General features: G+C 44.3%; 1 protein-coding gene across 4 annotated transcripts in view; it reads left to right on the top strand.

The window, feature by feature from the left end:
• Window positions 1-25,696, top strand: part of CHEK2 (checkpoint kinase 2) — a 40,384-nt gene that overhangs the window by 689 nt on the left and 13,999 nt on the right. For 3 of the 4 annotated variants that reach the window (XM_041003834.1, XM_041003836.1, XM_041003835.1), the window contains exons 1-6: window positions 2,054-2,417; window positions 11,189-11,313; window positions 11,422-11,569; window positions 14,685-14,775; window positions 20,160-20,268; window positions 24,347-24,400. In XM_041003834.1, the coding sequence (XP_040859768.1) occupies window positions 2,069-2,417; window positions 11,189-11,313; window positions 11,422-11,569; window positions 14,685-14,775; window positions 20,160-20,268; window positions 24,347-24,400 (876 nt within the window). In that variant the 5' untranslated portion in view covers window positions 2,054-2,068. Of the gene's footprint in view, window positions 1-2,053; window positions 2,418-11,188; window positions 11,314-11,421; window positions 11,570-14,684; window positions 14,776-20,159; window positions 20,269-24,346; window positions 24,401-25,696 lie in introns of those variants that run through there. The other variant, XM_041003833.1, reaches the window with a different exon arrangement.

A 25,696-nucleotide genomic window follows, 5' to 3' on the forward strand; every position in this document is an offset into this window, starting at 1 on the left:
GAGGAAGTGGATCAGAAGAGGCGGTCCTCTACCTAAGGATCGGGCATGAGTGTGCTCTGAGGCCCATTGAGCTTCTAAACTCTTAGCACATGCTGCCTGTTTGGAGGGGGCAGGAAGCAAACGCTTCTGTGAGAAGTCTGGTTGACTAAGCTGCAGTGGACAGTAGCCTGGAAGCTAAGGAGATAGTGTGTGTGTGGGGGGAAACACTGAAGGTTATTTGGACTTTCCTGGTGATTCTGTTATCTTGATTGGCTGGAACTTGTGTGTGTGTGTGTGTGTGTGTGTGTGTGTGTGTGTGTGTGTGTGTGTGTATGAAGCCTGTTAAGTGTGTGTAACTGCAAAACAAAGGCAAGATTCCATTAGGATGCTGGAGAGCCCTGTAAGTTACTTAGCATCACAAAGGGCTACTTGGAGCTGTTTGGAGCTGCCTTGTTAACCAACTGGCATTCTAGAAGAACTGGACACAATCTCTTCCTGGGAGAGAAAGGGGTTTTGTGATAATGTAAAGAACCCTCTCCAAAGTGGTGAAATTTGTTTTCCCAGCTCCCTCATCTTTTTATCCCAAACCACCTGACCCATCCTTACGTTCCTCTTTCAAATATGCATAAAAGGGGCCAGCATTTAGGGTATGTTGGGATCACTTGGTGCCTGCAATGCTGGCCTGCCATATAAAAATACAGGTTCAAGTCCTGGCTGTGCTATTTCCTGTCCAGCTCCCTGCTAACATGCCTAGGGAAGCAGTGGAAGATGGTCCAAAGTAATTTGAGTCTCTGTCGCTCATTGCAGTGAGGACTTCCTGGCTTTGGCCTGGCCCAATCCTTTGAAAGTTAGGAATGAAACTTTAGAGCTTACTAATACAGTGAAAAATACAACTAAATTCCATGTACGTTAAAAAAATCTAATTTATTTGAAAGGCAGATTGGGAAGGAAAGAGAAAGGGATAGATCTGTAATCCCCTCGTTTCCTCTTCAAATTCCTCCAACAGGTAGGGCTGGATCAGTCCAAAGCCAGAGACTGGAGCCGTGTCTGAGTCTCCTGTGGGAGGTAGGCACTGAGCACTCCCACTTCCTTCCCAGGCTCCTCGGCAGGAAGTTAGACTGCAAGTAGAACTGCGGGGACGCCAAAGAGCATTGTAATGTGAGATGCCAGTTTTGCAAATTGTGGCTTAAAGCGCCAGCCCCAACATTTCCACTTTTCACAAATAATGCCTAAAAGCTTTTGTGAATGCTCCCCTCCCAATTCAGTGTCATTGCCTTATTAAAAAAAAATTTTGTTGCATTCAAGTAATTTTTTTGTTGTTGTTTTGTTTTTTTGTACTGCTTGTCTAAAAAGGAATCTGGTGAAAGTATAGGCTCAAAGTGCAGGTCTACACTGGTAGGATTGATTTTTAAAGATTTCTTTCTTTTTTTATTGGAAAGGCAGATATACAGAAGGGAGAGACAGAGAGGAAGATCTGTCTGCTGATTCACTCCCCAAGAGTTGAGCTGATCTGAGACCAGGAGCCATAGCTTCCTTTGGGTCTCCTACATGGGTGCAGGGTCCCAAGGCTTAGGGCTGTCCTCTACTGCATTCCTAGGCCACTGCATTCCCTGGATGGGAAGTGGAAGAGCCAGGGCAGGAACTGGCATCTGCTTGGGATCCTGGTGCTTGCAAGGTGAGGACTTTAGTTAATTAAGCAATTGAATCAGGCCCTCGCTTTTTTTTTTTTTTAAAGAACACTTTAGAAAAATAAAACATATTTTTTTGAAAAGTAGAGCCACACAGATAGAGAGATCTTCTACCTGTTGGTTTACTTCCCAAATGCCTGAAACAGTCAGGGCTGGGCCAAACTAGGAGTCAGGAACTCCTTCCAGGTCGCCCCCTTTTTGGGAGGGCCTTGGTCTGCTGCCTCCCAGGATGCACATGAACAGGAATCTCCACTGGGAGTGGAGGTGAGACCATCCCACGCACTCGGATATGGGTTGTGGAATGGACGCATCCCAAACAGGTGCCGCATTGCTTGCCCCTCTACTTCGTCTTGTTCTTGCAAATTCACCTTACTTTTGGGCCCTTCGTTTTCCAGGTGGTGATGTCTCGGGAGAAGGATGTGGAAGGTCAGCAGTCCCATGCCAGCCCCTCTTCCCAACCCCAGGCGAGCAGTGCCTCTTCCCAGTCCCAAGGCTATCCATCCCAGTCCTCTGGCCTGTTGTTTCAGACCCCTGGTCCTTCCTCTCAGTCCCAGAGTACATCGAGCTCCTCTGCCAGCACACTGCTCACCTCCAGCCAGTCGTCTCATTCCAGCTCTGGGACACTGAGCTCCTTAGAGACAGTGTCCACGCAGGAACTCTGCTCTATTCCCGAGGACCAAGAGCTAGAGGAGCCCGTCCCTGCCCCTTGGGGACGACTCTTGGCCCTTCAGGATGGATTCTCCAATCTTGGTAAGACCTTTGATTGTGTCGTATTCATGTGTTGCTCAGACAGTCACAACATGTTGCAGTGACTGGAATTTGAAGGGGATGAAAGGGGAAAGCAAAGAGGTCTTGTGAGATAGTATGCTTTTTCACCTGCTCTGGATTCCCTTCTGTCAGTAAATACTAATGAGGTGTTTGCAATGTGTTCTCTGAGAAGCGGAAGAGAGAAATGAACATCTGCAAAAATGCAGATGTGGGAGCTGGCTCAGGCAGGTTAAGCCGCTGCCCTTAACTGAAGCATATCATGTGGGCACTGGCTTGTGTCCCAGCTATCCTATTTCTGATCCAACTCCCTGCTAATGTGTCTGGGAACGCAGCGGACGATAGCCCTGTTGCTTGGGCCCCCTGCCTCCTATGTGGGAAATCTGAATGAAGTGCTGGACTCCTGGCTTGGGTCTGGTTGGACCTGGTTGCTATCTTTTCAGTGAGGGAAGATTCCTTCTGGCTATCCTCTGTGTAATTCAGCCTTTGAAATCAATCAATAGGTATTTTTTTTCCTTTTTTTAAAATTAATTAATTTTTTATTGCTAAGTTAGATTTACAGAGAGAAGGAGAAACAGAGAGGAAGATCTTCCCTCCTCTGGTTCACTCCCCTAGTAGTCACAATGGCCAGAGCTGAGCTTGAAGCCAGGAGCCAGGAGCTTCTTCCAGGTCTTCCACGTGGGTACAGGGTCCCAAGGCTTTAGGTCATCTTCCACTGCCCTCCCATGACACTAGCAGGGGGCTGGAAGGGAAATGGAATAGCTGGGATTAGAAATGTCATCCATTATGGGATCCCAGCACTTGCAAGGCGAGAACTTACCACACTGGGTCTGTTGTTGTTGTTGTTGTTGTTGTTGTTAAAGAGCCAGAGCTTCCATCAACTGGTTTACTCCCCAGATGGTCACCATGACCAGGGTTGGGCAGCCGAAGCTAGGAGCCAGGAACATCTTCCAGGTCTCCCATGGGTGGCAGGGGTCCAAACACTTGGGTCATCCTACACTGCGTTCCTAGGCCCTAAGAAGGGAGCTGGGTTAGAAGTGAGCTGCCAGGGCGTTAACAGCACCTGTGTGGCTCTCCTTCACTACACCAGTCCCAGCACATCTTTTTAAAAATATTCAGGTGCAAGCAAATTTGCAAACGTCCAGTTATAGAAGCTTTGACAGTTAACCCTGGCTGTGGTTTGCTGCAAGCTTCACAACCTCATCACCATTCAGAATAAGGAAAGCTGTTTGTTAATTATCTAATTGTGTTTGTCTCAAAATTGACAACCTTGCAATCTGAATATGTCAGTTCTCTCTGTCTCCCGTCTTTGCTTTGGCATGTTTGAAATAGCCTTGGGATTCTCTTACATTACAGGACTTCTTTGTATATGAAAGATTTGAACTTGACATTGGTAGAAAATAACGTAAAGAAACAAATGACTAATGTATTTTGTTGTGCCTTGCCGCTCACCACTCTTTTGTTTTATTTCATGTCCAACTTTCATGATTTTAAAAAACTGTACAAAATTGGGAAACCATATAGCAACATTGCACAGATATAACTTTAAGCAAGCTTTTGATAACTTGCCTTTTTTTTTTTTTAATAAGAACAAGCTTTTATAACTAATTAGGTTTTTGAAACAATTTTTTACTCATGTAAACCATGTTTTTCGGTTAGTCTTACAGGTTTAGGTGCATGAGAAATAGGAAGGAGAAGTGTGATGCATTATCAGTATAAAGTTCATGCTCAAGAAACAAAAAAGAGTTGTTGCCACTGATTCACACCTGTGACACCTTTGAATTGTTTTGTAGTTTTAACTCATTTTTGAGTTGAAATTTTTTAAGGTTTAATTATTTTTATTGGAAAGTCAGATTTACAAAGAGAAGGAGAGACAGACAAGATCTTCTCTTCGCTGGTTCGCTCCTCAAGTGGTCACAAGGGCCGGAGCTGAGCCGATCTGAAGCCAGGAGCTTGGAGACTGCTGGGTCTTCCCCGCAGGTGCAGGGTCCCACAGCTCTGGGTCATCCTCTGCTGTTTTCCCGGACCACAAGCAAGGAGTTGGATGAGAAGTGGAGTAGCTGGGACACGAACCAGTGCCCATGTGTGATCCTGATGCATGCAAGGCAAGGATTTAGCCATTAGGCTATTGCACTGGCCCTAGTTGATTTTTTTTTTTCTTTTTTTTGCTGTGAGGTGGCGGTTTGAATTCATACTTCTGCTTTCATAGTCATTTGTCCCAGCACTATTTCTGGAAGACTCCCACCTCCTTCCCTCCCCCGCCCTGCCCCACATTGAATACTCTTGGCAGTCATGTCAAAATCGCCTGACCATAAATGAGAGGGTTTAGTGCTGAAATCTCAACTCTGTTCCATTAAGCTGTGCCAATAATATAAAATGTAAATTATTATAGGCTTTTTTTAAGTACATTTTGAAATCCAGTAGCTTTAGTCTCAGTTTGTTCATCCTCAAGATTATTTTGGCTATTTGTGGATCATTTTCACTTTTGTGTGAATTTTAGTATGAGCTTGTTATCTCCTGTGAACAGGCAGTTGAGTTTTTGGTAGGAATTACATTGAATCAGTAGATTAATTTGAAGAGTATTCTGTTCTTGTATATGCGCTGGGGCTTTCTTTCCCTTTATTCAGTCTTTCCTAATTTATGTTTAATTTTTAGTAAGATTTATTTATTTGGAAGGCTGATATGCTGAGGAGATACAGAGAGAAGGATCATTTTTTTGCTGGTTTACCCCCAAAGTGGCCACAATGGCTGGTGCTGAGCTGATCTGAAGCCAAGAGCCAGAAGCTTCTTCCGGATCTCCGGTGCAGGTGCAGGGTCCCAAGACTTTGGGTCATCTCAATTGCTTTCCCAGGCCACAAGCAGGGAGCTGGATGGGAAGTGGGGCAGTTGGGATATCAAACTGGCACCCATATGGGATCCCCAGGGTTGCAAGGTCAGGATTTAGTGAGTATGTTGGGACCCCTAATTTTCGAAATAAGATTTTGTTGTTTTCAAAGTTCAAGTCTGTAATACTAAGTATTTTAATATTTACTTTTGTTTAATGTAGTAAAAATATAATAATTATTTTTTTAATTCTATTTTTTATTTTTGAATATGTTGACCTGGGTTGGAAGGGTCAAGGACTAGGAGAAACTGGATGAGACCATTGTTTCAGAATTTTCTTTTTCCTTCCTCCTGTATCTGGAGGAAGAGGGGAGATAAGAGGAGAAACCGGGCCCAGCGCGGTGGCACAAGTGGTTAAGGTCCTCTCCTTGCACGCCCGGGATCCCATATGGGCGCCGGTTCTATCCTGGCAGCCCTGCTTCCCATCCAGCTCCCTGCCTGTGGCCCGGGAAAGCAGTCGAGGACGGCCCAAAGCTTTGGGACCCTGCACCCGCGTGGGAGACCCGGAAGAGTCTCCTGGCTTCGGATCAGCATAGCATCGGCCGTTGTGCTCACTTGGGGAGTGAATCATCGGACGGAAGATCTTCCTCTCTGTCTCCCCTCTCTGTATATCTGCCTTTCCAATAAAAAAATAATAAAAATAAATCTTTAAAAAAAAAAGATCATTAAAGAGGAGAAGCCACACCCAGCTTCCCCCAGTATCCAGGATGGAGAATAGCCACCCAATGTCATCCCATCCCTGATATGGAGCATGCTCCAAGGGTTCTGTTCAGGTGGTTTTGATAGTTCTGAAATGTTGTCGATCTTGCAGATCCAAGGATGAGGAAATCCTTTCAAGGCCCATTGGCTGACATAGTTGACCTTAGAGTATCTATTCACTCAGATATTTGCTGTTAACACTTGGCTGGAATAGTTGACCAATTTGTTCTCCCCTCCTTCCTCTGCTATGGTAGCACGTATTTTCTGCAGGCCCTAGTGGACTGCCATATCCTCCATGTTCTATCGATCTAATACTCTGTCTTAGGCACTGAGGAGACCCAGTTCTGACACTTCCACTCCATGCTCAGATAACAGATCCTGCGATTCTCCCTGTTATTGGAGTTCTGAGTCCAGTGGTTCAGTTGTAGGGGATCCCGAAAGCAACCTTGTCTGAAGTGATCCCAGATCTAACTTTTGTGTGTGCTTATCAGTATAGGTTCCGGGTCAATCTGTCACCCACATCAACCTCCATACACACTGGTTGGTAGTTGTAGTTGCTGAGTCAGTTCTGTCTCCAGCACTGTTTCTTATGTAAACGAATAGATGTTACAGTCCAGCCCAACCCTGCTCATCACACACCTGACCCTCATACAGCAGCTGGAATTGCAGCCTAGTGGGAGCGACCCCCAATAGCCTCTACTAGACTCGCCCCTAATCCTAGTTTCTCTACTTGCCAGTATGTGTAGTAGTAAAAAGATATTACATTTGTAAAACAAAGAAACAAAAAGTGTACATATGTTTTTTAAAGATTTATTTATTTGAGAGGCGGAGTTACATAGAGAGGGAAGGACAGACAGAAGGAAAGATCTTCTCTCTGCTGTTTCCCTCCTCAAGTGGCTGGTGTGACTGGGGCCGGGCTAGGTGAGAAGCCAGGAGTCAGGAGGTTCTTTTAGGACCAAGGACTTGGTCCACTTTCCACTGCTTTTGTAGCTGTATTAGCAGAGAACTGGGTTGGAAATGGAGCAGCCAGGGCTCAGACCAATGCCCATGTGGGATGCCGGCTTTGTCTACTGTGCCTCCACACCATTCTCAGAGTTTCATTTTTGTTTGTTGACTGAATGATACTCCATGTTTATGTATACGTCAAAAAATTTTTTTGTTTTTTAATTTATTTATTGGAAAGTCAGATATACAGAGAGGAGGAGAGACAGAGAGGAAGATCTTCCGTCCAATGATTCACTCCCCAAGTGAGCGGAACGGCCGATATTATGCCGGTCCGAAGCCAGGATCCAGGAACTTCTTCCGGGTCTCCCACGCGGGTGCAGGGTCCCAAGGCTTTGGGCTGTCCTTGACTGCTTTCCCAGGCCACAGGCAGGGAGCTGGATGGGAAGTGGAGCATCTGGGACTAAAACCGGCGCCCGTATGAGATCCCACTGCATTCAAGGTGAGGACTTTAGCTGCGAGGCCACGGGGCTGGGCCCACGTCAAAAATTTTAATCTAACTTTTGCTGATGGGCCTTTGGATGGTTTCTACCTTTGACTATTGTGAGTCATCGTTGCTGTGACTATTTTCAAATAAGACCTGAGTCCCCATTTCTTGTACTTTGGGTAAATAGCTGGAGTATATGGTCATTCTGTTGCAGCTTGAGAGACTGCCAAGTCATGTTCCATAACGTCGTACAGCTCTCCGTGTATCCCCACATGTACTGTGTAAGGGTTCCCATTTTCACACATTTTACCTTTGCTTGTTCTCTGTATGCTGAATCCTGGCTGCCTTGTTAAATATAAAACCATATCTTATTGTGGTTTTTCTTTTGTGTTCCCTTATGGCTGATTGTAGAAACATCTTTTCGTGTGTTTTTTGGCATTATTTATATCTTTTGTGGGAATAAGTGCTTATTCATATCCTTCTTTTTTTTTTTAAAAAAAAGATTTATTTATTTTTATTGGAAAGTCAGATATAAAGAAAGGAGGAGAGGCAGAGAGGAAGATCTTTTGTCTAATGATTCATTCCCCAAGTGGTCACAATGGCTGGAGCTGAGCCGATCCAAAGCCAGGAGCCAGGAGCCTCTTCCGGGTCTCCCCACGCGGGTGCAGGGTCCCAAAGCTTTGGGCTGTCCTCGACTGCTTTCCCAGGCCACAGGCAGGGAGCTGGATAAGAAGTGGGGCCACCGGGTTTAGAACCGGCGCCCATATGGGATCCCGGCGCATGCAAGGTGAGGATTTTGGCTGGTAGGCCACCGCGCCGGGCCCATATCCTTAGCTCTTAATTAAGTTGTTATCTTTTCATTGCTGAGTTGTAAATATACCTTATACTCTAAATGCAACTCCCTTTTCAGATATGATTTGCAAATTTTTTTCTCCAGACTGTGGATTATCTATTTTTAAGATTCGTTTGAAAGGCAGAGTGATAGAGCCAGTGAGAATGAGAGAGAGAGTGAGTGAGAGACAGAGAGAGAGAGAGAGAGAGAGAGAGATCTTCCATCCACTGGTTCCCTCTCCAAATGGCTGCCACAACCAGGTCTGGGCTGGGTCCAAGCCAGGAACCTGCAGGTCTATTGAGATTTTCCACAGGTTGGTCAAGCCCAAGTGCTTGAGTCAATTTCTCTTGCCTTCCCGGGTACATTAACTGGCAACTTGATTGAAAGTGGAGTAACTGGGACTGGAACTGGCACTACCATGGAGAAAGCAGCAAGTTAATCTGCTGGACCATCCTGGCTCCATGATTTTGTTCATTAACATGTAAAGAGATCAACTGGTATTTTAATTCAGACTGTCATGAATCTGCAGATAATTTCAGCAATGTTGTTTTAAAAATACTAAGCCTTTTAATTCAGGAGTAGTTTTTTTTTTTTTAAAGTATTTTCATTTGAAAGGGAGAGTGCGGCAAAGAGATATCTTTGTTCTATTTGTTCACATTCCAATTTCCTACAACACCCAGTGCTGCATCTGGCAGAAGTTGGGAGCCAGGAACTTCACCCGGCTGTCCCACAGGGGTAGTAGGGACTCAGGTTAAGCCCACATCTGCTGCTTTCCAGGGTGTGTGTTCGCTGGATGTTTGATCCCAAATAGAGGAGTGGGATGCTGGTGTCCCACATGATGTCTTAATTTCCGTGCCCTACGTAAGTAACTCTTAAGATTTTTTTTTGTTTGTTTGTTTCAAAAATGTTTTGTTTTTGAGAGCTTGTTTGGAGGTTCTAGCAGGGGAGCGCAGCTACTCCTATACCCTTGACCGAAGACCGGTCCTCCTCTAGCGGGGATGGTCGTCCTCTTCGACCGAGCGCGCAGCTTCGGGAGGGACGCACATGGAGCAGTGAGGGAGGAAGGGGACCCCCACCTAGCCAGCCAGATCAGCCGAATCAACCCTGGCGATCAATGGGGTGACAGATGTCACAGCCAGATCGCCCTCACATCCAAAAATGTTTTGTTTTTGGAGTGGAAGAGTTGTAAGTCATTTGGCCAGCGCATTCCTAAGTAACTTGTTCTTTCTATGCACTTGCAAATGGGATTGTTCTTTGGGGATTTTTACTGTGCAGAAATACAAGTAAGGCGATAATGCCATGACATGGCAAGTTATTTTACTTGAGAGTCAGAATTAGAGAGAGAGATGGAAAGCAAGATCTTCCATCTGCTAGTTCATTCCCCAAATGACACTATGGCCAGAGCTGCTCAGTCTGAGCCAGGAACTTCTCGGTCTCCCATGTGGAAGAAGTCCTTGGGACATCCTCTGCTCGTTTCCCAGGCCATCAGCAAGGAGCTGGATCAGAAGTGGAACAGCTGGGATATGAACTGGTGTCCATATGGGATGCTGGCATGGCAGGTGGAGGATTAGCTTGCTAGGCTGTAGTGCCGGCCCCCTTGTATATGGATCCTGCCTGCTGTAATGTTAAATTTAATTGTTAGATTTAACATTTTAAAAAACATTTATTGGACCTAGCGCTGTAGCCTAGTGGTCAAAGTCTTCACCTTCCACATGCTGGGATCCCATGGACACTGGTTCTTGTCCTGGTGGCCCTGCTTTCCATCCAGCTCCCTGCTTGTGGTCTGGGAAAACAGTTGAAGACAACCCGAAGCTTTGGGTTGCACCTGCAAGAGAGACCCAAAACAAGCTCCTGGCTCCTGGCTTCGGATCGACTCAGCTATGGTTGTTGTGACCATTTGGGAAGTGAACCAGTGAATGGAAGATCTTTTTCTCTGATTCTCCTTCTCTTTGTGTATCTGCCTTTTCAAAAAACAGACAGACAAACAAAAATATTTATTTTTTGAAAGACAGAGAGAGCAGGCCTGGCATGATAGCATAGTGGTTAAAATCCTTGCCTTGAATGCGCCAGGATCCCATATGGGCGCCGGTTCTAATCTCGGCAGCTCCACTTCCCATCCAGCTCCCTGCTTGTGGACTGGGAAAGCAGCAGTTGAGGACGGCCCCAAGCCTTGGGAATCTGCACCCATGTGGGAGACCTGGAAGAGGAAGCTCCTGGCTCCTGGCTTCGGGTCAGTGCAGCACCAGCTATTGTGGCTGCTTGGGGAGTGAATCATCGGACGAAAGGTCTTGTTCTCTGTCTCTCTTCCTCTCTGTATATATGACTTTGGCAATATAAAAAATCTTTTTTTTTTTAAAGTTTTTTCTTTACTGTGGATCTGATCAGTGAAGCAAACTTGTAAATTTTTTATACTAAAGCCTTGATATACAAACCTGTTGTTTTGATTGCCTACTTAGGCCTTTTTTTTTTTTTTTTTTTTTGCTTTAGGTGTATTTCATGAGGATTTTTGTTTGTTAAGATGTGTTTACTTGATATGAATATCAGAGTTACAGAAGGGCAGAGGAAGGGGTGACAGAGAGAGAGGTATCATTTGCTGGTTCGCTTTCCAAATGGCCACAGCAGCCAGAGCTAGGCCAGTCCAAAGCCAGGAGCCAGAAGCTTCATCCAGCTCTTCCATGTACATGCAGGGGCTCCAGGACTTGAGCCATCCCCTGCGGCTTTCCTAAGCCATAAGGAGGAAGTTGGTCCAGAACTAGAGCAACTGGGATTTGACTCAGTATCCATATGAGATGGCAGCACTGCAGGTGGAGGATTAGCTTGCTATGCCACTGCACAGGCCACTCATGAGACGTTCTTAATGGGCGTTTGATGCATGAAATTCAACAGCTTTTGGTATGTGTTTTTATGTTCCAGAGTGTGTTAACGACAGCTACTGGTTTGGCAGGGACAGAAGCTGTGACTACTGGTTTGACGAGCGACTACTGAAAAGGAGTGACAAATACCGGACATACAGCAAGAAACACTTCCGGATTTTCAGGGTAGGAGGCGGATAGCCAGGAGCTTGGTGCTCCTGTAACTCTGAGATATCAGCGTAATTATAAGTCCCCACTGTCGCAGCTGCGACGGAAACATGCTCTCCCTTGCAGGAAATGGGTCCTAAGAACTCTTACATCGCGTACATAGAAGATCACAGTGGGAATGGAACCTACGTGAACGCCGAACTTGTGGGCAAAGGAAAGCATCGCCCTTTGAGTAACAATTCAGAAATTGCCCTTTCGTTATGTAGGAATAAAGGTAATGTCGTTGTCCTAGTTGATGGTAGATTTTTGTCCCTGCTCATAGAAAATGGATGCTGTATCCTTACAAAAAATGACTTTGCTAACATTAGGCAGGGTAATGTTTGCCAGTCTTTTTGCTCGTCCTAATTGTGTTTTCAAATTATGAACAAGTTTTTCCAGACAAACTTTTTTTTTTCCCCTAATTGCATGGATTTTGTTTTCATAAAGCCATGTGCTGTCAGTTGAATTACATAGGTTCAATACGTTTTAGTTCCTTGATTCAGTTCACACCACATCAGTCTCAGGCGTGTGGGAAGGGGCTGCTTTAGCCTGTGACTGTAGTTTACTTCCCTCCGTCCTTTCTTTCATCATGGTTCTCTGCTTTCATAACTTCCATCCATTCATTTTTGCATATATTTCTTTCTTCTTTTTTTCTTGGAAAGCCAGTTTATAACAGAGGGAAGTAGAGATGGAAAGAAAGATCTTCTTTCCGCTGATTCACTCCCCAAGCAGCCGCCAACTGCTGGAGTTGAGCTGATCTGAATCCAGGAGCTTCTTCTTAGTGTTCCACGTGGGTGCAGGGTCCCAAGGCTTTGGGCCGTCCTCGACTGCTTTCCCAGGCCACAAGCAGTGAGCTGGATGGCAGGTGGAGCAGCCAGCAGGGAAACGAACGTGTGGGATCCTGGTGCGTGCAAGGTGAGGATGTAGCCACTGAGTCATTGCACCAGACCCAAGTTTTATTTTTTAATTGGATGGATTTTATTTTCTGTAAAGTTATATGCTGTCAGTTCAGTTATAGGTTAAATATGCTTTCGTCCATCTATTCAGTTTATATCACTTCAATCTTTCAATCTAAGAGTTGCTTTAGGCTCTTAGTTCCTTCCACGTGCCTCCTTCCTTCCTTGCCTCATGCGGCTCTATCTTCATTCTTTCTATTCATTCATCTTTGCAGACATTTCTTGAACTCCTATTACATGTCGTACGTTAAGCTGTATCTCTGTCAAGAGTTTCAATTTACCGTACACGTCTGAAATGCCGCAGTTTCCTGTGCGTCATGGAAACTCACATGAGCATTGGATAAGCATGCACCCCCACGGCTTTAGAATGTGACATCTGGAAGGAACGATTCAGGGTGGGTGTTGTGGTCTAGTATCTTCTTGAGTTGCCATCTGGGATACCCGCAGCCCATACCAGGGTGCTGCTTTGGATCCTGGCTGCTGCACTTCCAATTCGGGTGCTTCCTGATGCTTCTAGGAAACAGCTCCTGTCACCCATGTTGGAGAATCAGATCGAATTCCTGGCTCCTGGTTTTGACTTCGTCTGGCGCCTGCTTTTACTGGCATTTTGGGAGTGAATCAGCAGATGGAATCTCCTTTTGTTCCTCTCTCTCTGTCACTCTGCCTTTTAAATAAATACCTTTTTTTTTTTTTTTTTAAATGATCAGTGATCATTTGGGGAGAAGTCTAGAGAGAGTACCCGACGAAAACCTCATACTTACAGTGTTAAAAGTAGCTCGCAGTGATTCTAATTCTTGGGTAAGAAGCATATTCTTCTTCTGTTTAATTAGCAAACCACAGTTTCCAAAATTCCTGTGAGAGTGGAAGGATTCAAGTCATGTATTTATATGTGTGACATTTAAAAATTATAGATTCAGCTGTATTCCTCTGGCTTTGTTATGATGGCATGAAACATGCTTGTTTCCTGCAATCGGAATAGCCGAGTTTGAGTCCGGACTCATTCTGGGAGTCAATCAGCCGAGATGGTTTGCGTCACTGGGCTCCTGTCACCCTCTTGGGAGACCTTGGTGGAGTTCCTGGCTGCTGATTTTGGCCTCAGCCCAACCCTAGCAGTTGCAGGTGCTCTGCTTTCCCAGGCACATTTTTTTTTCCAAAAATATAATAAATTTATTACATATATTAAAAATACAATGGACTCATCAGGGAGCAGTAATTTCTCCCAGGCACATTTGTAGGGAGCTGCATTGGAAGCAGAGCAGCCAGAATTCCAACTGGAACTCTTCCAGGATGTCAGTGTTGCAGTGCCAGCCCCTCCTCGTTGTCTTAAACTCAACACAGTGTGGCTCTTTTACAATCCCTTCCTGGCTTGTGTGGCCAGCTGATTCTGTACTGCTGGAGGCAGACCTTGACATTTGAGAGAAACCCCCCGGGGACCTTTAAATTTCCACATTGTCAAATTGCTATAGATTCATATAACCATAGAGGCCCAGTGGTGACTGGCTGGCCAGCTACACTTCCGTTACCAGAGAACTTTGTGTCTCTCATGCATCCCAGCCCAGAATCAAGTATATTTTTGAGCTGTCAGACTTGTGCAAAAGCCTGGATCTGTAGGTCACTCTGTAGAGGTCAGCTCTGTCCCCTGAAACCTGAGAGCTCAAGGGTCCTGACTGACCGTTTCACTCTTTCAACGCTTCTAAGGCAGTTGGAGATTTACCCTTGGGGACTGGGTTCAGTTGAAATACTTGATATGTGATGTTTTGAAAAGTTAGCCTGGCCCACATGGATGGTTAAATTCTGAAATGGGAAGTTTCTGCATTGTACGTGCAGTTAGTTTTGATTTTGAGATACATCCCAGTAGGGAAATATATGGGATCTGTTTGGAAAGTGCTAATTATTGAACTTTGTAGATAAGTTCAGGATGGTTTGTACCATTAAAAACAACAGATAAAAGGGATAAGTGAGTGAAAAAACGTAACACTACTGAGGTGACTTGTGTTCGAATTAATATTGGAATATTTGCATACTTGGAACATTTCTTTCCCAAGCTGAGATCAGTTGCTCTTTGGTTTTGTATGTGTTTATCTCCGTGAATGCTTTTATAATGAGGTGTGATTGATCAATATTTCGAACTCGGGAAATAGGGAGAGTAATGTGCAAAAGATTTCCTGCACTGTTATGAGAGCAGTGATTTGTGTTTATCACGGAAGGATGACATTTGACTCTTACTGTTTTATGATGCACGCTAACATAGCTCAGCACCCGGAGTTTCTTCAGGGTTGCATGCCAAAAGCAGTGAAAAAAACTTGTGTTCTATTCCGTGTGATTACTAAACTTTAGCATTATCTTCTTACTGAGTGAATTAAAGAAATGCTTTTCTGCCTTCTTGTTCCTCAGTTTTTGTATTTTTTGACCTGACAGTAGATGATCAGTCAGTTTATCCTAAGGAATTAAGAGATGAATACATCATGTCCAAAACTCTCGGAAGGTAAATTTCTTTTGTAATTGTACTTCATTTTTTTCCCTACCCCTTTGTCATTGTTTTCTTTCCATTCCTAGTTTCATAACAGTGTCAATTTATAACATATATGTAAAGTGTATATTTGTGGTAAGTATGCTACTGGTTTCTCTGAACTTTCTTTTTTAAAGACTTATTAATTATTTTTTTTGGGGGGTGGGCAAGTCAGATATACAGAGAGGAGGAGAGACAGAGGAAGATCTTCTGTCCGATGATTCATTCCCCAAGTGGCCATAATGACCAGTGCTGCGTCGATCTGAATCCAGGAGCCAGGAACTTCCTCCAGATCTCCCACGCAGGTGCAGGGTCCCAAGGCTTGGAGCTGTCCTCGACTCCTTTCCCAGGCCACAAGCAGGGAGCTGGAAGGAAAGTAAAGTAGATGGGATATACACTGGCGACCATATGGAATCCTGTTGGATGCAAGATGAGGACTTTAACCAGTAGGCTATTGTGCTTGCCCAATAAGTAGTATTTTTAGTAAATTACTTTTAAAAGTTAATGAGGTAGCAGGTGTTTACCTAATGGGTAAAATGCGTTCCACATTGGAGTGCCTGAGTTCTATTCCCTGCTCTTGCTTCTAATGCTGGGTTCTTGCTAACGTGGACTGGTGATGGCTCAACTAGCTGGGCTGCTGTTTCCCTTACCGCATGCCATATACACAAGTAACTCAAAGTGGAATAAAGAGTAACGTGTAAGAGATAATATTTTAAAGTTCTTGGCAGAAAACAGCTCTTTATTACCTTGCATCTTTCAACCTTTTCTTTTTCTACTTTAAAGATTGATTTATTTGGAAGGCAGAATTGTAGAGAGAGAGAGAAGGAGAGACAGAAGAAAAGATATTTCCACCCCTTGTTCACTACTCAAATCGCCACACTGACTAGAGCTGTGCTAGATTAAAGCCAGGAATCTGAAGTTTCTTCTGGATCTCCTGTGTGGGTGCCAGGGTGCAACACGGGCCATCTTCCACAGCTTTTCCTGGTGACGTAGTTGGGAGCTGGATTGGAAGTGGAACAGCCAGGACTCAAACTGGTGGCCATATGAGATGTCTTCCCTCTGGGTGATAATTTGACTGGCTGTGCCACAATGACAGCCCCAGCACTGTTTTCTTAAATGTGACAAGAAGAGTACAAGCCATGAAAGAAAAATAGATAAGGTTCATCAACATTAGTTTTATTCATCAAAATGCTGTCAAGAGAATGAAAACAATCTATAGAATACAAAAATCTATGCAAATCGTATCTCTGATAAAAATCTATATGTAAAATAGATTTACAAATTGTTAGAACTCATCAACAAAAGGAGAATCAACCCTTACTTTTAAAATGGGCAAAGTAGGGCTTGGGACGGTAGTCTAGTGGCTAAAGTCTTTCCCTGGAACATGCCAGGATCCAATATGGGTGCTGGTTTTAATCCCTGCAGCCTCGCTTCCCATCCAGCTCCTTGCTTATATCTAGTTGAGGATGACCCAGGTCTTGGGACTTTGTACCCGTGTGGGAGGCCTGGAAGAAGTTGCTGACTCCTGGCTTCAGATTGGCTCAGATCCGGTACTTGTGGCCACTTGGGGAGTGAATCATCGGACGGAAGATCTTCCTCTCTGTCTCTCCTCTGTGTATATCTGAATTTGCAGTAAAAATAAGTAAGTCGTAAAAACAAAAAATCGGCAAAGTACTTGAACAGGCATTTCTCCAGAGAATACACAAATGGCTGGAAATGCCACACAAAGATGTTTAACACTAGTTCCTAGGGAAATGCAAATGAAAACTACCGTGAGATACCACTTTACGCCTACCAACTAGAATGACCAAAATAGACAAAAACAACACGAGGATGTGGAGAAATTAGAAGCCCCTGCCCTGCTAGTGGGATTGTAAGGTAGTATAGCAAATTGGATCACAGTATGATCTGAAAGTTAAATACAAACTTTTGAGTGAAATATTTTCCTGCAATGTATATATACTCGTGCATGTGTGTAGAATTGAAAACAGGTGTGTTCAAACAAAAGCCTTACATGAATATTCATAGCAGCTGTATTCAGAATGATGAAATCCAGTTATCTTTTTTTTTTTTACTGTCTTATGTTTTTGGTGGGTAATTCAAGTAATCATTTCCAGAAGGTAGAAGCAACCCATGTACATGGCCGTCAAGAAACGGATGGGAAATGGCGTTTTGCTTAGTGGTGAAGATGCCTGTGTGCCACTTTGAGTCCTGGCTCCGGCCTCTGACTTCGTGTTCCTGTTTGCTGCTAATGCATGCGGCTGAGATGGCTCAAATGTTAGAATTCCTTCCCTCCCACCCCGCTTTGTGGGGCACCTGGATTGTGTTCCTGGCTCCCAGCTTGGGCTCTGGCCCAGCCTTGCCCTTTGCAGGCAGTTGGGGAGTGACCCAGTGAATCAAAGCTAGCTTTTTTCTCTCTCTCTCTTTCTTTTTTTTTTTAAAACCTCTGTATCTCAAATAAATAAGCACAATGAAAAACAGATGAATGGATAAAGAAATATCCATACAGTGGAATGTTTAGCTGTAAGAAGGAATGAAGTGCTGATGTATATACTATTTGATGGGTGAACCTTGAAAACATTATGCTGAGTCCAAGAAGATAGAACAGGCAAATCAAAAGAGACAGAAAATCCGCGGATGCCAGGGGTTTAGCACAGGGTAGAATGAGAAGCGCCATTTCAAGCATTTAATTATTGAATGGTAAATACAGGGTTTCCATCTGAGCTGAAAAAGAGGTTCTAGAACTAGGTAGTGGTAGCTGGAGAACACTGAGAATGTATTTAATGCCACTGAATTGTATGCATCAAAATTAGTGCACCGATACATTTTATGCAGTGTGAAGAGTTTTATCTTACTTGAAAGTGTGACCGAGTTAATTGTATATCTAAATATATATTAGATTTATATAAAAGCATTTTCTTAATTTGAAAAAAATAAAAGATTTTCTTATTTGGAAGGTAGAGTTCAGAGAGGAGAGATAGAAAGAGATCGTTCATCTGCTGGTTCATTCCCGAAATGGCACAATAGCCAGTGTTGGCCAAAGCCAAGAGGAGCCTGGAACGCCGTCCAGATCTCCCGTGGGAGTGGAAGCAGAGATTGGACTTGATCCCAAGCACCCCCCTTTTTTTTGTATTATTAATTTTATGATTTTTATATAGTTCATTAGGGTGATAAGGGTCAAGGGCTACAGGAAGGTGGGTGAGATCTCTTTTTTTTTTCCCCCATAATCTCTCTTTTTCCTTCTTGTATCTGGAGGGAAGGGGTGAGGAGCACCACACCCATGAGAGAAGCCACATCCAGCCTCCCCCCAATCGCCTCTGCATCTGGGATGGAGGACAGCTACCCGTCACCATCCCAGGGTCCCCGATGGTGGGGCATGCTCGGAGGGTCCTGCTCAAGAGGTTTTGATAGTTAGGCATTTCTGAATTACTACCGATCTTGTCATTCCAAGCATGATGAAATTGCTCCAGAATCCAGTGGTTGACATAGTCCACCCTAGAGTCTCTGTTTGCCCAGATATTCACTGCCAACACTTGGCTGGGGTATTTGATCAATTTGTTCTGTCCTCTGTCATGGTACCAGGTGTCCTCTGCAGGCTCCAATATACTGCTGAATCCTCCTCAAAAGTACTCTTACTACATGGTACAGCTGTCATAAGCATCAGCTTAACTTGCTGTCGCCTTTGATAGATATTTGATACAATAAAAATGTGTCTTCAGTGAATGTTTGGCTTGTTACTGGGATGCTGGTTGGGATCCCCATGTTCCATATTGGGGCATCTGAGTTTGATGTCTGCCTCTGGTTCTTTCTTCTGTCTTCCCATTAGTGTACATCCTAGAAGGCAGCAGGTGCTGGCTAACATAACCTGGAATACATGGATTGAGTTCCTGGCACAAGCTTTGGCCTCAGCTCAGCGTTGGCCATCCTGAATAGTTAGTGGGGAGTAAACCAGTGGATTAGGAGATTTTTGCCTCTAAAGTGTATGCTCTTTGGTTGTGAAAAGATGTTTGGATTAACCCCCATTTCCTGAAAACTCATAATAGTTAGGGTGGTCCATTTCAGACAGGTAATGGTGATGGATCATCTGGAGGCCATTGACTTGGTTTCCCAAAACTTTGGAGAGCAGAGGCCATTAACAGTAAGTGTATGCTGCGTAATATTCTAGATAGCATTCTTACTCCATTAGTTGAATCATAGTGGCAAATATTTATGAAAAGTTGCTTTAAGCTGGTTAATTATGTGATATTTTTGGCTTCTTATGTATTCTGATTTAAGATGCTGTTCATTTCTCCATTGGCTTACATGCTAGCCTAAAAGGTAACAGAATAGGAAGGAAAAGAAATGTATTAATGCAATTGATTTTTACTTATTGATTGGGATTTTTTTTTGTTTGAAAGATAAAGTTAACAGCAGAGAGAGGGGAGAAACAGAGAGATCTTTATGCCCGTGTTCACACCCCAAATGGCTGCAATAGCTAGAGCTGGCCCAGAACAAAGCTAGGAGCTAGAAGCTTCATCCAGGTCTCCCATGTGGCTAGCTGGGTCCCAAGCACTTGGGCAATCCTTCACTGATTTTGCAGGTACATTATCAGGGAGCTGGGTCAGAAGTGGACCAGCCAGGATTTGAACTGGTATGTATATGGGATGTTGGTGCTGCAGGTGGTGGCTTTACCTGCTGTGTTATAGCACTGAGGCATACTTAAAAGATTTATTTATTTATTTGAAAGGTACAGTGAGAGAGCAAAGAGGGGAGAGACGGAGAGAGCCTGCATCTTCTGGTTCACTTCTCAAATTGCCACAACAGCTAAGGCTGGGCCAGATTGAAGCCCGAAGTTCTATCTGGTCTACTTTGGGGGTGACAGGATCCCTGAAGCACCCCAGCCATTTTCTGTTGCCAGGGACCAAAGTACTTGAGCCATCACCACCTGCTGCCTGCCAGAGTCTACACTGGCAGGAAACTGGGATTAGGAGCTGGAGCTGCCACTCCAACCCAGCTACTCCATATGGGAGGCCAAGTGTCTGCCCATGGGTCCTCGTTTTTCGTCAAGGAAGACTGTTGCTATTATCCTGGCCTTGAGGATTAAATGATTTTTCATCATGGCTCTGTCTTTCTGAGAATTTTGCACTGAGGAGCTGCAGGAAGGCATAAGGCCGTTATTGGTCCCCTCAGAAGTGGAATTGGGAACCCACCCAGGGCCGTGGGATGGCTCACATGCACTTGGGCCCTTGACCTTTGCCATCTGACGCAGGGTCAAGGGAAGGATTGCTGTATGGACCATCTGTGATGCTCAGTACTTGAGCCAGCTCAGGAGCATCAGGGTCATTTTGGAAACCTGACAGTCTGTCTCTCTTTCCCTTTAGCGGTGCTTGTGGAGAGGTGAAGCTTGCTTTCGAGAGGAAGACATGCAAGAAAGTAGCTGTGAAGATCATCAGCAAAAGGAAGTTTACAATTGGCTCTTCAAGAGAGGCTGTAAGTGTTTGTGTTTCTAGCTACTCACCTGCTCTCTTCTCTGTCTTTTTTTTTTTTTTATTAAGATTTATATATTTTATTTGAAAGGCAGAGTTACAGAGAGGGGAAAGGAGAGGAGAGAGATCTTGCATTCCCTGTTTCACTCCCCAAATGGCTGCAGATGGCTAGGACTGGGCCAGAATGAAGCCAACAGTTTCTTCTGGGTCTTCCACATGGGTGCAGGAGCTCAGCACTTGATTCAGCTGCTGTTGCTTTCCAAGGGCTTTAGCAGGGAGCTGTATCAGATGTGGAGCAGCCTGGAACTGAATTGAAGCCTGTGTGGGATGCCGATGTTGTAAGTGGTAGCTTAGCTTACTAGGTCACAGCGCTGGCCCTTCACCTATTCATTATAGTTTCCTGTAACATTTCCAATTTAAAAATATATATTTTTTTATTTCTTTGAAAGGCATTTACAGAGGGAGTATGGAAAGAAAGAGAGGATGAGACAGAGAGAGAGAGAGAGAGATGGATTTTCTATCTGTTCAAGTTACTGGTTGCCTACAACAGCCAGGGCTGGGCCAAGCCAGACCAGGACCTTGGAATGCTTGAGCCGTCATCATCCACTGCTTTCCCAGGTGCATTGGCAGCATGTTGAATCAGATGCAGGTTAGCAGAACTCCAATTGGAACTCCGAGGAAGTGCAGGCATCCCAAGCCATGGCTGAACCCCTGTGCCACATTGAGTGACCCTTCTCCCCCCCAGGAAGAGCTGATGCTCAGATCTGGGCATCTGAACATCAAAAAACACAGAACATTCTTGAGTATCTTTGGGTCATCTAGGAACTCTTGCTTGTAACTTATTTTTTTTTTTAATTTTTTTTAAAAAGATTTATTTTTATTATTTTTTTATTGGAAAGGCGGAGAGACAGAGAGGAGAGACAGAGAGGAAGATCTTCCGTCCGATGATTCACTCTCCAAGTGAGCGCAACGGCCAATGCTATGCCAATCCGAAGCCAGGAGCCTCTTCCGGGTCTCTCACGCGGGTGCAGGGTCCCAAAGCCTTGGGCCGTCCTCGACTGCTTTCCCGGGCCACAGGCAGGGAGCTGGAAGGGAAGCAGGGCTGCCGGGATAGAACCGGCGCTCACATGGGATCCCGGGCGTGCAAGGCGAGGACCTTAACCACTTGCGCCACGGCGCTGGGCCTGCTTGTAACTTATTCTTAAAATATTGGGTCCTACCTAATCCTCTACATAGTAGAAAGTTTTTTCTCTTTCAAGTTCAAAGTTGTTACAAGACTTCCTCACCTTCATGAAAAGAAAAGAGGGAAGAGCAGGCTTGTCGCAGTTCACTGTCACCACAGCTGGTTCCGGTTTCCCTAACCCTCGTAGTCTTTGTTCACATGCATTCCTGTTCTTAGATGCTCAAAATCCTATTGAACATACAGATTTGTATTGTGCTTTTCCACATACACATCGCAGCCTATGCTCTCCCCTTTTCCACGCCACATCTTCTTTTGCTGATTGAGTCCCTTGCTTCATAAACGTTGTCTTAATTGACTCTACTTTTTGTCTCCTTGATCTCCTGGCGGCCACTGCAGGTATTTCACTGGGTCTCAGGGATGAATGTCAGAGTAATTACAGAGTTTTACATTTTTAATGAAGTCATGAACGCTCTGTGCAGTCACTGGTCATTTCACTACACTTTCCTGTACTCCACATGGTCTGTAAGGGCGATATGGCTGAATGTATTGGTCTTTTCACAGCTGACCCAAGAAAGCAATGTGTAACCCAGCCCCAATCATACTTCCCTTCGTGGCCAGCTGCTTCTGGCTATTATGCTTTAACATTCCTTTAAGATTTTTTTTTTTCCCTTAGACAATGCCTGGCTCACATAGCCAAGAGGGATTTCCTTTCTGTGTCCACTTGGTTATAAATCTTTTCCTGTGTGATTCTGGATTTCATTTTGGGGAGAGGAAAATGATCTATCCGACTGTTAGAAACTTGGAGTCCATGTTTACGTCCTGATTTCGTTCTTTGAATCCCACGGGGCTCTTTTCTGACCTCTCTATGATCGGAGTATTAGCACCCCGGCTTCATAATGAGTTTAGTGGCTTACAGGAAGAGGCAGGCTCTTAAACATCTGGCTCTCTGAGCCAAAGTACGTTTTACATAAATGTGAAATTCTATACCCTCTTGGTGGAGGGTGTTGCTTGGGAGGTTAACTTACTCAAGTCCTCCTTCCTGTAGGGATTGTAACAGAACAGCCTCAATCCCCCCCGCACCTTCCTCTCATCAGAGCTTCAGTGAATACTTGGATGTTAGCCTGTAGTTCAGGCTGCGGCCTGCACCTGGGATCTGCTCCATTATTACATATATGACTTTGGTTTTATTTCCTCTTAGTGAGATTCATTTCTTTATTGAAAAAGAACAAGAGAGAGAGAAGCAGAAAAAGATCTCACTTTCCAGTTGCCTGTAACAGCGAGGTCAGGTCCAACTCTCTCATGTGGCTAACAGGGCATCTTTGATCCACTGCTTGGGCCAGTGATCCACTATCTTCCCTGGGGCGTTAGCAAGAACTTGGGTCGAAATACCCAGAACCTAAACTGGCACTCCGATATGGGATGTGGGTATCACAGGTAACAAGTTAGCTCACGGTGTCACAACACCAGCCCTGCCATTTTTGTCAGTTTAGTTAGGTTACCTTCTTGTTCATAATTGTTATCGTTTTTCATTACACAGCCCACACAGCCCCTCCCTCCTCCTCCCCCGCTTCCCTTCTTACCTGTGTCTTCCCAGGCCCCTTTCTTTTATCCCTCCCCCTGCCCTGGCAGCCCCGATCCTGCCACCACGGCAGGAGACATGTCCCTTCTAGTTTTCTCCTCCTTAATCCCTGTTCCCATTCCTACCCTGCTGGAATAAAGGACCTATTAAGCACCTTAAAAAAATAATCGTTATCATTTTTATAAATAAAAATGCTTCTATAGCTAATGGCTCACGTCAGTCACCTGTTAACTTATTAGTTGAAAATAGAGGATTACACTTATTTCTGATTGTGGGCCCCTGGGTAGTGGCAGCCCTTGTCCATGCCTCACTTCCATCTGTCAGATGAGGGTAATAGTAGAATTCAGTTCGTTTGGGAAATTCTGAGGCTTACATGAGATTATTTATCCTAAATAAAGAGCAAGGCTAGCATTGTGTAGTGGTTAAGCTGCCACCTACAAATGCTGGTATCCCATATGAATGCTAGTTCAAGTTCTTGCTGTTCTGTTTCTAGTCCACCTCCCTGCTAATACCCTGGGAGGGCCTGGTGCGGTGGCCTGGTAGCCTAGTGGCTAAAGTCCTTGCCTTGAATGCGCCGGGATCCCATATGGGTGCCAGTTCTAATCCCGGCTGCCCCACTTTCCATCCAGCTCCCTTCTTGTGGCCTGGGAAAGCAGTCAAGGACGGCCCAAAGCCTTGGGACCCTGCACCCGTGTGGGAGACCTGGAGGAAGTTCCTGGATCCTGATCCGCACAGCACCCACCGTTGCTGTCACTTGGGGAGTGAATCATCGGACAGAAGCTATTTCTCTCTGTCTCTCCTCCTCTCTGTATATCTGACTTTGCAATAAAAATAAATAAATCTTTTAAAAAAAAAAATACCCTGGGAAAGCAGGAATGGGTTCCTGTTACCCATGTGGGAAACTGGCTCTTTCTTGACTTTGGCATTCCTGAGTCCAGACAGTTGGATCCTTTTGGTGAGTGAGCCAATGATTGGAAGATGATTTTTCTGTCTCCTTTCCCTCTGACTCTGTAACTTTGTTTGCCAACTAACTCAGTCTCCTTCCCTGACACCCGCCCTCCCCCAGATAGCTTGGCTATAGAAAAAGCTTGCTGTTTGCCAAGTGTTTTGCAAGTAATTTCAGTGGGTTATTCAATTTTATTTAATTCATTGACCCCTGGGTCTTGATTTCTTTGTATGAATAGAGTTGGGTTTGGCACGCAGACAGCTTTTTCTCAGCTAGCTTTAACTCTAAATAATGTTGGCTGTTGTGATTGTTCTTGTTAATAATTTTTATTACTGTTCGTGTTAATGACTTCTACATTTTTCTTTTTATCCAAGGATCAAGCTCTCAATGTTGAAACAGAAATAGAAATTTTGAAAAAACTAGATCATGTAAGTAATATGAAAAATAGGACCCAGGCTTAAATTTATTTAACTTATGAGAGGAGAAAATAATTTCCTTATTATTTTCTTATTACATACAATAAGCCTAGTATTTACCTGAGTTCTTAAATTTGTGTGTGTGTATGCGCAAGTGTCTATCAGATATTTAGCTGTGAAGAATTTATCCTTTGCATTTTGAGGCTTTTGTACTGTATAAAGATTTAAAAATGAAATAAATTTTGTCTTTGCATTGATGCAGTTCTTGACCAGAAGGCACAGGATTCGTTTCATCTCAGGTGGATTTAACAAACTGTGTTTGTGAGTGCACAATGCTAATTTTAATAACAGTTTAACTGTATCTGAAGTACCAGCACCTTTAAATACCTTTTATTTGGAGATATTTAAAGTGTATCTAATAATTATGAGAACATCCTTTATATTATTTGGTGTCAGTGACCTTTTAGGATGTATACAGTTCTTCTAATTCTTGTGCAATGATAGTTTTATCCCAATGGACAATGTGACTGAAAATGTAGTTCAACCTGGAACAAGGACAAAGTCTCTCTTTATTTTTTAAAATTAATTAAAAGCGGTGAAATAGAGAAACCTCCCACCTTCTGGTTCACTGTTCCATTGCAATGACTGGGGCTAGGCTGGAGTTGCGAGTGGGAATTCAGTCCAGGTCTCCATGTGGGTGCAAAGAGCTGCTACTTGAACTTCCTTGCTGTATCTTGGGGTCTGCCCTGGCAGAGTTGTGTGTCATACCCTGGCACACCCCTACGGAACGTCAACATAATTTATTGTTGTTGCTGTTTTTGAAGGTTTATTTTATTTCTATTTGAAAGTCAGAGAGAAAAAGGAAAAGACGGAGATCTTCCATCAGCTAGATTAATCCTGACCAGAGAAGCCGGATGCTTTACTCACAAGGTCAAAATGGGAATCTGGCAAACCGTATGCTTTAAGTGTGCGGAGTTCACTATAGGAGATAGAGACCTGCTGCTTCCTAACTTCCTTTCTCTGTATGACCCATGTGGAGAGTTTGCGTTAGTCTCCTGTGGTTCCTAGCAGAGAGACACCTGTGGCTGTGAGAGTGTGACGGGTTGTGACGGGCTTGGTGATCCCTGCTGATAGGTTGGATTTTAACAGCGAGGAATGAAGGTCCTACATTGTTCTTTCTTCTTGCCTTTTCATTCCTTCCCTTTGCTTCAATGATGTAAGTTCTTATGTAATTATATACTTTCTCAAAATTTGAATAAAAAAGGTTTTCTTGGACTTGGACCCATAGTCTAGTTGGTTAAGTCTTCG

This window comes from Ochotona curzoniae, unplaced genomic scaffold (genome assembly GCF_017591425.1).
Source record: "Ochotona curzoniae isolate NIBS_2020 unplaced genomic scaffold, NIBS_Ocur_1.0 scaffold_274, whole genome shotgun sequence".
Classification (NCBI taxonomy): domain Eukaryota; kingdom Metazoa; phylum Chordata; class Mammalia; order Lagomorpha; family Ochotonidae; genus Ochotona; species Ochotona curzoniae.